The 15,038-nt window shown below is 30.9% G+C and overlaps 1 protein-coding gene across 1 annotated transcript in view; it reads right to left on the bottom strand.

Moving 5' to 3' along the window:
- LOC129230091 (inositol 1,4,5-trisphosphate receptor-like) overlaps nucleotides 1-15,038 on the bottom strand; it is a 135,374-nt gene that overhangs the window by 76,426 nt on the left and 43,910 nt on the right. Inside the window, exons 24-31 of the mRNA XM_054864485.1 lie at nucleotides 13,901-14,066; nucleotides 12,377-12,589; nucleotides 12,076-12,174; nucleotides 11,443-11,580; nucleotides 9,626-9,751; nucleotides 7,676-7,687; nucleotides 6,087-6,287; nucleotides 237-488 (exon numbers count right to left, since the gene is read on the bottom strand). Coding sequence (XP_054720460.1) covers nucleotides 237-488; nucleotides 6,087-6,287; nucleotides 7,676-7,687; nucleotides 9,626-9,751; nucleotides 11,443-11,580; nucleotides 12,076-12,174; nucleotides 12,377-12,589; nucleotides 13,901-14,066 — 1,207 coding nt within the window. The remainder of the gene's footprint in view (nucleotides 1-236; nucleotides 489-6,086; nucleotides 6,288-7,675; nucleotides 7,688-9,625; nucleotides 9,752-11,442; nucleotides 11,581-12,075; nucleotides 12,175-12,376; nucleotides 12,590-13,900; nucleotides 14,067-15,038) is intronic.

Consider the following 15,038-nt stretch of genomic DNA (forward strand, 5'->3'; position numbering starts at 1 on the left):
TGATTACAGAATCCATTAATACACAAATGATACAAACAAAATTATCTATTGAATATGGATATTTTTTATCAAACTAATGAAACATTGAACTAATTATATGCTTTAAACAAATTTGAAACTTGTAAACTTTTTTTTTTCCAAAAAAAGGAGGGGCAAAGAAATAAGTTTTTATTTATTTTTTTATTTTACTTTTGATTTCACAACATATAAAACAAATACACACAAATAACAAATACCTCAGGTAAACAATCAGGATGAGTAACGACTTGAACAATATCATCCAAAGACAGCAATGAATGGCACTTGATTTCAGTGAACACATTTTTCCCTTCAGTGCAGCAGGCCAGAAGTTTGACAAGATTTATGTGGTACTGTAGAGGACCAGCTTCATCCATTCTCTGCCTTTCAGATCTCATCATCTCGACTAAATGGTTGAAGGATGTTTTATCATTGTAAAACACTAAAACATCTTCACCAGCATTTATTAGCTGCAAAATATCAATTATTAAAATCCTTGTTATCATATTACTTTGACAGCCTAAAAACATCACTAAAATGAAATCTGTTATACCAGGGCTTTCCAAAATTAGTCAGACTCTGTAGCTTTGGCAAAAATTTAGACACAGAGGGAAAATGAGACTCCGACTCTTAGAATTCTAATGTCTTTGACTACTTTATCTTAAAATAAGTCCGACTCCTACTCAGCAAACTTTGGCAGAGTAGCGGACTTTGAGGGAAAATGACAGATTTGAAGACTTGAATTTTCGCGTCTTTAAATTAAAAACATTCGACTCCTGACTCTGACTCTTACCTAAAATGAGATAAACTCCAACTCTCTGACTCCGTAGCAATGGTTTTTACAGTGAAATAATTATTGTAGATATGTTTTTTGTTTTCATTCTTAAGTTTTAATTTATGAATTCAGTTTTGGGCAAAAAAATTTAGAGTCATTTATGTTTCTATACAAAGATATGAGCAAATTTTTTTTATATTTTTTTTATTTGTTTTGACAATGAAAATAATTTTTTTAAGTTGACATTTTATTGCCTTTTATTTATTTTTGAAAGTACATTTATTATTTTAAAAATTATTTTTTAACAGCAGGGGAAAATAAACTTTTTTTGATACTAGGGTGCTCTGCCCCCTGCTCGCTGACGCTCACCAACTCCCGAAGATCGCCTCGCAATCTTATTTGATTCGCAAAGATTTAAATCGTCAATTATAAAGAAACAGATTAAAATAGCATTATAAGCTCCCTTTGGATCTAAAAGCACCCCTTTCCCAGATTTCAAAATAACTTGCACCAACTTGCAGAGCCATAAGGGCTAAGGGGCTCATGAGCATTGTAAAAACTGCAGTTTTGTACGTTTGAAAAGTCGTATTTGTGGTCTCTAATATATTTTGTTCTTTAGCTCGGGGCTTGAATTGAGTTGAGCCTAAGATTTTAGGTTAAAATAGAAACCCTTAAAGTTTGTGAATAAGAAAGAAGAAACATGCGAATCAAAAAGACGTAACTATGGCAACGCCAAATAAAACATCAATAATTTCAATGGAGATAAGATTACTATAATTTGATTTTTAACTTCTTGTAACTTTTTTTTCCTTTGGAGATAGAAGTTTAGTTTTTCGACCATAGGTCGAGTTAGATCTGGAGTAAAAAAAGCCGCTCTTTTCAGTGGTGTCAAAAAGAAACCTGTAGGACAATTTTTTCACTTTTTACTAATAGATTTAATGAAGAAAGTAGTGCCTAAATTTCAGTTAAGCCTAAAAAAGATCGAGCTACAAGCGCAAATAATTCCCGGCGTATTTAAGTTAGAGCATTGAAACCAATTGCGTAGAATGCGAAAAATTCTACCCTTTCAATGATATATAATATTAATGTGTGCAAGTAATTTTTCACCCCTTTAATAGGCAATAATAGGCAATTTACGCAAAATTTGAGTTTAAAAAAATAAAACCCCAGGTGCACATTCCCTGAGCTCGAAGTAATTTTGTACAAAATTTCAAGGCTGTAGGTGCTACGGGGTCTCCTGGATGCACGTTCGGAAGACTTCCTTCCAGAATTTCTTTGAAACCTTACTTTTATTTACTATAAAGAGATGATGCGTTTATTCTAATGAGTTTATTATTTTTAATTCTTTTTTTTTTCTTTTTGAAAGCTATTAAAGTTTAAAGTAAAAGTTTTTGAAAGCTATTAAACTTATTAAAGTATTAGTGTTATTATTGTTATTATTATTATTTGAATTGATAAAAAAAATGTATTACCAGCTTTGTTAAATAAAGTAGCAGAGTAGGCACTACTCTACTACTTTACTTGTTTATTTATTTTTTATGCATCTATTTCTTTGGATGAGAAAGGTACATTTTATTTCAAGATATCAGCTTAAAATGTTAAAAAGTTATGTATAAAATAATTTACAGTCTCAGCAAATTTTGAGAATACTGACCAGATACTAAAAAGTCCATCTTGGTACACGGGAAAGTAGGCTGTTTTGTTCTGAACAGAACTTCTTGTTTAGCATTATTAGCTAAATATATCTTTAACAAAAACACCTTTGTTTCAATAAAATATGCATATTAGGTGAAGTTCAATAGCTAGATAATTTAAATTTACACAAATTTCATTTTGATGGACATTTTACTAAAATGTTCATTTATCTGACATAAAATTTAAAAAGTCTGAATAAAAAATTTATTCTTAACCAATTTGGTCAAATACAGTCGCAACTCATGCTCAACATGAGCTGCTCTCTATACTTGTTCTTCAGCTAAGTTTGAGTCTAAAACTCCTAGTAAGCAATTGTAACCCGTAGGTGGTATTTCACAGCCAGGTCTACTATTTCTTTGTGTTCCTTTTCAATACCAGCCTGGAACTTAATTAACAAAGCATTGAATTACTTTCTTTCAATGTAGGATCACACAAAATTACTCTAACTTTTAACGTAATTAAATCTCGGCATTATCACATTTTGTCAACTTTTTCTTAGTTTACTCCTATTCCTGACGAATTTTTGCATATCCCAAGGAATACTATGCCACCAGTTGAGAAGTAGTTTTAAACAAACGCCACAAAGCTCAAAAGCCATATGAGGCAGTGAGAAGCAAAGGGACGTAAGTGGCAAAATTAAAAATTTGGAGACATCCAGTACACATAATAGGTGAACGTCTCCTCTGTCTTGGGGTAAGAGATGGTACTAGTAGCCCTGGTAGTTGCTGCTATACAGCATGATTTAGAAAAAAAAAATCAATGAAAGCCTATGAGCTAATCTTCTGCCTCAAAAGATAACTGTAAATCAGTACTGTCCAACTTTTTTTTTTTTAAATGCTAAGGCCTCATTTTAAGATGAATCTTAGAGTCCAGAACACATATAAAATTAGAATATATTAAAACCATAGCATAATGTGGAATATTTCTTTGACATAATGTATTGCCCAGGAGTGCTTGATAGTGTAAAGAGAAAGGGGTGTGATGAAGAAAATTTTAAAATTGTTGATCCACACTTATCACAGTTAATCAGGTTCAGAATCTACTTCAATCAGTGGCATAGCCATGGGGGGGATAGGGGGGTTAGAACCCCCCCCCATGAGCCCCAAAAAATTATATATATATATATACACAGTGAAGCACCGTTTATACGTTTCTCTTTTGTACGTTTTTATCAATTATAAGTTTTTCAAATCGGTTCCTGCATAGTCTAATACTCAGTAACCTATACCAATTATAAGTTTTTTCATACAGCCCCTTCAAAAACGTATAAACGGTGCTTCACTGTATATACATACATTATACATACATATATATATATATATATATATATATATATATATATATATATATATATATATATATATGTGTGTGTGTGTGTGTGTGTGTGTGTGTGTAAACTTGAGGGCATAGCTTTACTTTAAACTTCAGAAAAAATTAACCCCCTCCAAGGATTTTTTCTCGCTACGCCACTGACTTCAATGAGTGAGTTTCTGAAAAGTAGATATTTATTAACACTCCGTCGGGCGCAACTGATCTATTAGGCACACCTTGAATTCTTTAGTTAGCCACGTCCCCTCAAAAGCTCAAGGAAAAATGTATATTCATTTTCTCAAATAAACTTACGTTACATTCGAAAATCATGAAAAACTGTTTTATTTCTCTTTTTTGGTTTTTGTAGTTGACAATTTTTTTGTAAGAAAATGTGAACATGCATAGAAAAGATCAGTAGATCAAAGTGTGCTTCCCGGGCTCAATGCGCCCGATCGTGTTCTACAACATATTGCGCCCGATGGAGTGTTAATAAATCACAAGTTCTTACGGTTAGAGTATAGACAACCTGTTTATGACATTTCCTTTTATGGTATTACAAAAAGTAAAATATTCTGAATGCTCTCTATAGGGTTTTTGTCAATTCACCTCACTTATTTCCAACTTGATCTACTATAAACCCCTAGAAGAACGTTGCTTCTGTAACACAAGTCAATATTAGAAAAGGTTGGTAAATACATTTGAGGTAGTGAGAAGCAAAGGGATGCAAGTGGCAAAATTAAAAATTTGGAGATAACCAGTATACATTGGTAGGTGAAACCATCCTCTGTCTTGGGGCAAGAGATAGTACTAGTAGCCTTGGTAGCTGCTGCTGTATAGCATGATTCAGAAAAAAACATCAATAAAAGCCTACCTAGGACATAATCTTAATAAGTGTTTTACCCAAAACTTGAAAATGTCCACTTACATCCCTTTGCTTCTTACTGCCTCATTTGAAAAAAACCATGATAAACTGACGAGGAGTGACTATAGGTTTTTAATTACTGAAATTCAAAATGATATACAGGTACTTAGAACCAACTGCTTATTAACTTCTTCCCTTTTGCATGTATTACACAAAAAATCTGGAACTTCAAAAATATTGATACAATTTTTATAACTTGATTTGAAGACCTAAGTGCAAGAAAGAAATATAGCTTCACATTTTAAAAACCTTCAGGAATAACAGAAACGTTTTAAAAATGTTTTAAAAGATAGTCTTTATTTTTAATACGTTAGAATTCGCCTTTAAGAAACAACTTTCAATGACATTTTAATGAAATATGATGTCACTTATGAGTAGTTAATAGTTATGTTTTAGAGCTGTTCTTTTCTTACTGAAAAAACATCTAATAATCCAAGTTCCTTTTTGGATTTCTAATAATCCAGATTATATTTAGTTTTAATCTCTTATGTAATTAAAAACTGAGCGTATCTATGTATGTCCAAGCTTCTTCTCCCGAACGACAATGAATTGACCATCGAACCAGGTATCGATGGATTCGTAATCTTCCCGTCTTCATGTTTGGCTATTTAACATAATCCTCCGATAATAATTAGCAGAGATATCAATTAAAAACTATTAATTACCACACTTAGATTTCAAATCAAATCCCTATTTTTCCCTCCATTCAAATTATATTTCAGTGCTTCATCTCAACTTTCCGTAACAATGCTTTTATTAAAATTTGTAGCGTGAAGAAAATCATTGAAAAGAAACATCTATTGCCATTTTTTTCTTGAACAATGAAGAAATAAAATTAAGCTTTTGTTTTAAGGCTTTTCCTGTAATCGGGGGATTTAAAATGTTTAATTTTTGTTTTTTTTTCCGCAGTTTGCCGCAAAATTTCACTGATTTTTTTTTTTTTTGGTTCAAGCCTGGTTGTTGAACACGCGTCACTTAACATAACTTTTATTTTCGAGGCAGACCGTGCAAAGCCGGGAGACGCAGCTAGTCTTAAAATAATAACTGTCTTGTGATAAAAAAAAATGCTTCAGTTTCAAAAAAATAATTGAGTTATTGAGGAGCAAAATCCTACTTTTCTTGAAAAGTAGCGCATTACAGCCCCTTTCCTTTAATATGTTATGAAATTTTGGTTAGAAATATCACATTCTTGCACAGAATGAAAAAACATTTTTCTTCATATATTTCAATAAAAAACACAAAACTGGCGAATAGTAGAGCTGCCCTCTTCTTGCCTGGGGTTCTCAATTTTTCTCGATAAAAATATGAAGGACAAGTCATCATTTATAAAAGTCATTACAAAATACAGAAATATAAAAAACAAACCTCCTGCATGACAAGATCTTGCCCTTTGCGAATATATTGACCTTCTGCCTTCACAATAGTCTGCAGGAACTTCAGATACTGCACGTGCCGACCATGAGTTTCAATACAATGCACAAAATGCTGGACCACCCTCTCATTCAGTTCATTACACAGAGCCACATTATCCATGAAGATACTCCTTGTGGTCTGGGCTTCAAGTAGCTATTCATATTATGAATGAAATTTTATTTTAGTGTCATTTTTTAAGGCATAAAAAATGAAAACAAAGAACTGGTGGAAGAAGAATTATTTTGTACGTAAAAACAAACATGATAATGAACGGACATGATAAAATCTCATTAGAACGTAATTAAATCCTTAAAAATTCGGTGACTACTAAGTAAGGGTTGATTTTGAAATTATTTCAATAACAAGAACAGCAATGATGGCATTAAATTATTCAAAGAAAATTTTTTTTATCAGCATAATATATTTAAGCAATACAGTATTAAAATTCTTGATCATTAAGAATACAAACATGATTTTTTTTCCAATGTCCCACAAAATTTCATAAAACTGATAATTCCCACATAACTTTTTTTTTTTTTTAAGCACATTTTTTTTCCAATCATTTCTTGTAACAATATTTTATTTTCCTTTTTTCAAAGTAAAAGAACTCTGCCCAGCTTCCTTCAAAAATAAAAAAATCCAAACGCATTTAACTCAATGCCTGCCAAGAAAACCTGCTATTGGAAAAGTTATAAAGTACAAGTCGCTTAAATGATTGAAAACAGGGTTATTTAAAGAAAGGGAAGCATTAGAAGTGACTTAAAAAAAATATATTTTTCACATAAAAATTTTCAGCCAAGCTTCAGAAAAGGGAATATTTTATTTATTAAGAATTTTAAGGGCTCAGCAACAGAGAAATGCAGAGAATGGATTGGAAACTAAACATTTCCATTCAAGGGAAAGACAAAATAAAAGCGCAAAAATGACAAAATGCACTAAAACGTAGATCCTCTCATTTTAAGACTTAAAGTAAAATGAAAATAGCAGGAAGTATTTTTAAAGAATTATAATAGCGGGTTACTATATCAGAAGGGTGATGATACGGCAACATTTATATTTGATTCTTATGATATTGTGATAACCGTAAAATATACTTTAAATTTGCAGTAAGCATTTCTAATAAAAGCATATAACTAAACACAATTTTAAACAAATTTATCATTAACGTAAGAAAATTACAGAAAAACTATGTTATTGTTGATGATTTCTATAGTTAAGAGTAGCAAAGCAAAAACATTGAGAAAATAAGTTTCATGAAAAAAAATAGGGAGGGTATTTTCAATCTAATTTCTGCAAGACATTTTGATACATGCACAAAATCAGAAACATCTAAATACAATTAAAATTTAACCCAAAGTCAATCAAAAAAGCTAAAGTGACTATTTGTGATCTCAATGTAAGAAAGTTGTGTGATAAAGTGCACAAAAAAAAAAAAAAACTATTTGTGAAAGCGTGTGATTCCATTTGATGTGCCTAAAACTAAACTAAATTAATATTTCAGTGCACTAGAGTTATTCTTACAAAGAATGCTAATACATTACCCGTAAATGAGACTGTAGGAATAGCAAAAAGAGAAAATATTATTTAGTAACAAATTCATTTTTTCTACTAAAAATTTACTATGAAAATGAGCTCTATTGAATATTTCTCTACTAAAAAACACAGAATTAAATATTTCATCATCTCTCACAAAGTTTTCATATATTTTAAGTGACCAATATTTTGTCCTAACCACTATACTGAAACAACATATAAACTATGGTGGCTCAAGAATGTCAATACAAACTGTAAATATTACGTTGCAAAAAATCAGAATGACAAAAATATATTCTACTCATGTGAAAGAAAGTTATTAGAAAATTAGTAACAAGGTTTCAAAGTTTAAAATATATCTTTATGAAAACTAGCATAACAGAATTCAAACAACTAAGAGAGGTGAAGTCTTGATCCTCCTGATTGATCCTTAAAATAAATACTTTCTTTTACCTAAACTCTAAATTTTGCTAGTGACAAAATATGTACGTTACTTTACATTGAACAACATGATGTTTTAATTTAGTACCATTAAGTGCATCACAAATTGGTTGGTCTGCAGCAAATAGAATAGTATACATTACCCAAAATATTGAGCAAACCCAGTTTTCAATATTGTCATTCAGCAAAAGAAATAAGTTGGCATTATTTACAAAATTAGTGCTAACTCTGTACCATTCTTTAATAATTACTCATTCATAATTTTTCATAGATAACTATCATTTGGGGGTGAACCCACACCCCACCACCTTTTTTTGCTAGTATGGCCAAAAAAAAAAGAACAACTGTAGTTGAATTTTATGAAACAATACTCAAACATTGAATTGCTAACTATGTCACATCAGGGTGGCGACAAGAACTGTAAAAAAAGTTCCCTGACTTTTCCCTGATTAAGTTCCCCAAATTTCCCTGATTTACGTTACCAATGATAATGGTTTCCTTTCTTTACTTTACTTGAAATCCATTGTATGCTTGTATAAAATGCAGTATTTTAAACATTTTAAGATGTGTAAAGTTGATGAACTAAAGATATATTTTTAAAAAATGCTTTTTTTAACAAAATGGTAAAAAAAAATTATCAAGTTAATTTTTTTGGAAAAAAAAACTACAAAACATTATACTAAATTTTTCTACATGGAAAGATTATAGAATATTTTTAAAAAGTACTTTATTTCTAGAAACCATTTAGCATAAGATAATTAAGAAAGTAGTTTTTTTTAAGCAATTAAATTAAAAACGTGAAGAAGTAAAAGCTTTTATCAGTATTAATTCAAAAACCAAAGATTTCTTCTTGAAATCGTGATTACAGTACGCTAATCCCTTCGAGACAATGGAATAAATGCAAAGGAGCTTGAAGGCTTCCTCTTTGCCTGTATGGTTGCTTATTTTACGTCGCATTAAAAGCGTGAAAGGAAATTTCGTTAGGTAAAATAAACAACCTAACAGACACAGAAGCAATCTTAGGAAGTTCATCCTGTGATTAATAAGTAAGATTCAATACTTTGACGTTGAGGAAAAAAGATTTAAATTATGCGGCAGTGTGTAATCACACCTCATTAATTTTACTTTTTTTTTTTTTTTTGAACAGATAATTGGCAGAAAATGCATAGGGAATTTGGTTACTTAAGTTTGTAAAGCAAAAAAAAAAATTTCCCTTCATATAAATCAATTTTCATTGATTTTTTGTTATTTTTTCGAAATTCCTTGATATTTCCCTGATTAATAAAGTTCCCTGATTTTTCCCTGATCTCCCTGATCTGTCGCCACATTGCACATACTACAGAAATGGGTGTTCTTGATTTTTGCAAAACACAATCAACATAAAACTAAAACATCTAACTTTAGTTCATTATCAGCGAATACAATGATCAAGGATAGAAGCACATTTTATAAAGAAATTTCATACTTTAGAAAATATTTAACTACTACAGAAATCATGTTAAACATTAAATACTCACCCCAGGATTCAGAAAAAGGTCTAAATGCTTATGAAGCAGGGCTTGATTAGCATGATTATCTAAACAAAAATGCTGAAGGAACTCGTGAGCTAATCTCATTAGCTCATTCATTCTGATATCTTCTTTCTAGGCAAAAAAGTTTTTTGAACAAATAAGTATACATTTCGTAAATATAGTCTATTTCTGTGTGTGTGAGTTTACACACCCTCCTCAGTCCCGAAATCACCTGTAGGAAATACTTAACAACATTTACACAAAACTATAAAATGTGTCAATGCTGCATAGTATTAGTTATTTTTTGTGTTAGTAGATGACAGAAAGCTATAGATTAGGAATTCTGAATAGTAGCCACTGGCTACCAGCATCACGAAGAATGGTAGCCACTTTTTAAAAAAATATATATTTAGAGCAAAAAATGAATAACTTAAGGGAGTTTACTTTGAATTACATTGTGAAGATGGAGTCGACAAATGCCCTGAACGTCTCAGGATTGGAAGCGAATTGTTGTACACAAGATATATGATTTTACAAATTAAGAAACATGTGGTTGCCACTTTTGGCAACTAAGACTTGATATTTCGGTAGCCATTTTCAATGAAACGGTCTCTTGTCAGCTACTGGTGTCTGCTAATCTAAAGCTTTAAGATGACAGTACAGAAAATTTCAACGGCAAATTTTTATAATTGCATGTTTACAATAAAAATTTAAAAAAAATAGCATTTTTGAAGAAAATGAACTTTTATACATGTGCATTGGGAAGTATATATTTTTAATTACTTTGCAGCAGAACATTGCTAACCATTCTGCTCAAAATATTCTGTTCGTTCAAGTGAGATTATCAGGTTTCACTCAAACCTACCTTCTTCTGATTTAAAATACAATTATTTTAGTATTGCCCGCACACAAGCACTTAAAAATTAAGATAATTTCAAAACTATTTTCTATTCTTTTCAATGTGCACAGATAATATTAATGCAATAAATAAATAAATACATACCTGCCAACATTCAAAGAAAAAAAATCCGTAGATTTATTCAATGTAGCACAATATCGCTTTTTTCCATGTTACTGAAGGGAAAATAAGGATTTTTTATTATTTCTTAAAGTACAATCATATGCAAGTTCCTTGAGTTATATACACAGAGATTAATTAATGAAAATATTAAATGGAAGAGTAAATGTTAAAGTAATACTTTTTCAATGAAAAGTTATTTAGGGAAAAAAAGAATTTCAATTATCTGTAAAAATTCAATCATAGACAAGTGTTTTTAGGTCTTAAACAAGATTTAATCTACTTTTTTCGGCCGCAAAGTGCCCGATAGTAGCGGTCGTTTTGTGTACATGAAGAAATGTTGTAATTAAGCAACATAGGCTTAGCGATGAGTGCACGATGTAAGATCGAAAGCGTAAACAAGAAATCATGTTGTCAGATTCCAATGCGCTAAACTTTGAAATTGAGTAGGAAACTTTCAAACCAATGGAATAAAAGCGCTAAAACAATGTAAAAGTTTATTTTAAAGAGGTTTATTTTTTTCATTTTCAAAAAAATCTCTAAATAAAGGGATTTTTTTTAGAGATTAATAAAAACCAGGAGATTTTCAATAAAAATCGGCAGAACAGGAGAAATGTCAAAAATCCGAGAGTCTCCCGGAAAATCCAGTAGAGTTAGCAGGTATGTAAATAGAATCTCTCATTAAAAATCAATTTTGGGTCTGAGGAAGATGCAAACACATACACACACCCCTATGCTCATACAATTAGTTGAAATTTAAAAAAGTAAAAATAATCAATAATGTTCATCATGATTAAATATTAACCTTATCATAAGGAATTTGCAATAGTTCTAAAATGACTGCATGGGCTCCCATGTTTCGCAAAAGACGTTGCTCGTGCTTGCGAGGCTTTTTTCCAGTTGCAAGTTCTTGGACACACAATCTTGTAAGCCGCAACAAAATCTGAAAACCACAAAGAACAAAATATAAAAAGCAAGGAAATCTTAAATTACATCTACAGTCAACTCACAATAGCTCGAAGCTTTTAAACTCAAGCTTCTGTATTTCATCAACTAAGAACTCTTCTATGAACATATTTGCAATTCGAAGTTTTTACAAACTGGCAAAAGCATTTGTACAAAGAAAATAACTTTTGCCTGACATTGTAAAATATATCTTTTATGTTGCATAAAATTTTCTATCCAAACATGCTTGTAGTAAAAGAAAGAAAGAGCAGTAAATGGATCATATTGTACAGCTAAAAGTTTCAGCACTGCAAGTGCATAGAGCTTTAATAAGCAAAGTAATACATTAAAAATGCATAAAGCAGCAATAAAACAAAATCTAATTATACTTTCTTTAAGATACCTTTTGCCTTTGAAGGTAAGTTCTTAGCAATAAATTATATGCATGACCTACATAGCTACAATGATCATGAAAACAGAAAAACTAACCCACCTGCTGAATTGTTTTGTAATTTTTATTTTGAATAGGATCAACAGGAGGGCCAATATCCAAATCAATGGCCGAACCTTCATTTGCAGCTTGACCCAAATCCTACAATTAAAGTACAATGATTAATTAAAAATGAACAGAATAATGAAAACAGTTTAGAATTATGCATTGCGAACATTTTAATATTCAGAGCAAATTCTTGAAAATTTTAATATTTTAAATTAAGCATATAAAGTTGTATGAGTATGAACATTGACAATATGAAATCACATAAAATCATATACACATGTCAGTACTAACATACCAGATTAGTTTTCTTTTTGGACTTAGATTCTTTCTTTTGCTCGTTATCACCATCGCCATCATCTTCGGTAGCCTTTTTCTTTTTCCCCACTTCATCATGTTTTGATTTAAAAACCCACAGCTCAGATTTTTCCACCAATAATCTCAACTCATCTAAATCTGTCTTAATCTGTTTGTAGTTCTCTACATCACTAGCAGAAACTAAAAGTTGGACCTGAAAAGCAAGAAAAAATACACAATAATTTGAAAAAAAGAAAAACCAAGTACAAAATACAAAATTAATAAAAATTATAGTATCTTTCAAAACTCTACATTTTTTTTTCAAAAATTAATTGCAATATTCTTTCAAATGTTCATGAAAATTTCAATTTTTTCAGTTCAACGTAACTTTTAGACAGGGCCACTTAATTGGAGGCCTGATATTCCTTTAATTAAAAATATTTCCATCGTTTAAAAAAAAAAATTATGTGTAAGGCAACTTTATCTTTGGATTAGAAAAATATAAAACACAATATTCAATCTACGAGCATATTTTAAAATGAGAATGAGTGGAAAATAACCTAGTAAATTGGAAAATCAAACAAGATTGAATTGATAAAATATATAACTTGGAATTGCTTGAAAAATACAGTCGAACCTCCATAGATCAAACTTCCACAGATCGAAATTTTCTATATGTCGAAATCCCAGGAAATTTCTATGTTCATTACGTAGAAAAATTGTTTCTATATATCGAAAAAATCTCTATATATCGAAATTTTTTTCAAGACTCTTAAATCTTTTTTTCCACTTTGGACTGTTTGTCTCATAAAAAATGAAGGATAGAGGAGAAAATTATGTTCACTAAAGGTTGCTACAAAATTCATAAGGAATCTGGGGTTGAAGGGTGTGTAGATAGGTCGTTGTCTGTTCTGGAGTTCTTAAATTCCCTCAAGTTTATTTCAAATCTTAGTTGTACCAGTAACACTGTAAAATCAGTTTCAAGTTATCCCTTTTACCTTTTTGTCTCTTGATTATCATTCCTTGTCTTTTTAGCTTCAGTAAAAATCATTCAAGTTAAGTAGATTGATTTTTTACATTTTGCTCGGTTACATTGCCAAAACGAAAATCCTCAAGTGTTGCGGATCAAGTTGGATTGCCAAAGAATGAAGATGTATGAAGGCACAAAACTGTAATTTCTGTTGATTTTTTAATTATTAACTTTCATTTAATCCGATGCTTGTATATATTGGAAATTTGGTTTTATACATGAAAATCAGCTTTAATTTTAACGTTTTAGAAGATTTTTATGATAAAATAAGATTGTTTGTATGTGTCAAAATTTCTATATATTGAGTTTTTCCTGGCAATTTTCTACTTTGATAAATGGAGATCCAACCGTATAACTTGGACATATTATTTGGACTTGCATATAAAAGTATATTTTCAGAAGATGGAAACATAATTTTAAAACAAACACAAATGTGAACTATTCTTAAAACTTTGGGTAGAAATACGTAATAATCCTAATACTCTATAGAAGTACCTGTTTAAATGCTTGCAAGACTTCTTGACGTTGACTGAAATGTCTGAAGAGTAGCAGTAGTGCACCAGATACTAAAGGTGGATAATCATGCATGGTAAGATGAAGCAGCACTCTTAAGAATGTACGTCCACCTTGACCATCCAGGTCAATTTCAGTACAGTCATCTCTACACGTAGAAAAATAAATAACATTTAAACTCTCAAGGAGACTTTTCAATGCACTAGAATGAACTTAAACTGAAGCAATTAACCTAATTTACTATTTCATGTGCGATTCCATTTCTGTACATTCAAGAAAGAAGAGGTATTGTATTAAAACTGATCAGCGGCCGCTTGTGGAAGGGGCCGGAGGGGGCACGGGCCCCCTCACTTTTTTCAGACAATAATTTATAACTTTTACTTATTTTCTTTTTTTTTTTTTTTTTTGTGCGTACATGCTTGAAATAAAAAAAAGATTGTACCATATTTCCCACGCATAATCTGCAGTTTATCCGTTAGAAAAGTAAAATTAATGAAGTGCGGTGAAAAGCCGGGGAAAGTGCCTCCCTTGCAGCTAGCCGCTTACCGGTGCTGCAAGGAAAGCATACTGCAGCACCGCAAATAATTAAAAAATTTAAAAAAAAGGATTTAATAAATGAAAAATTTAAAGAATTTAAAAAAATATATGTTTTTCATTTTTCAAAAACCGGGGGGGGGGGGGGGGGTATGTGAGTGCACCCATGATCTGGCCACCTCACTTTTTCAAGGCACGAGCCGCCACTGAAACCGATACAGTATGGGAACCCAAATCCAGAATGCTCAGGACTGCAATCTTTCCGAACTTTGGATTCTGACTCAAAAAAAAGAAAACTGTCTTGTCATGTGTTATTTGTTTGTTTTCCCTGGTTTTGCAAATATTTGCACTAAATTTGTTTTATTTTTAGATCAAGCTGCATTAAAGTATACTTCATTATGCTAAAACAAAAGTCGGAGATAATTTGCAGTGGGGTTGCCCTGTGGATATTGTTTTTTATTATTATACAATGTGCCGATCGATACAATAAATAAAAGATATTTTTACAAAAATTAATTATGTACTTCTGTGGGAAAAGCTTTGTATTGCATACTTAGACAAGAAAAAAAGAATTATCACAAACTAA

This window comes from Uloborus diversus, chromosome 9 (genome assembly GCF_026930045.1).
Source record: "Uloborus diversus isolate 005 chromosome 9, Udiv.v.3.1, whole genome shotgun sequence".
Lineage (NCBI taxonomy): Eukaryota > Metazoa > Arthropoda > Arachnida > Araneae > Uloboridae > Uloborus > Uloborus diversus.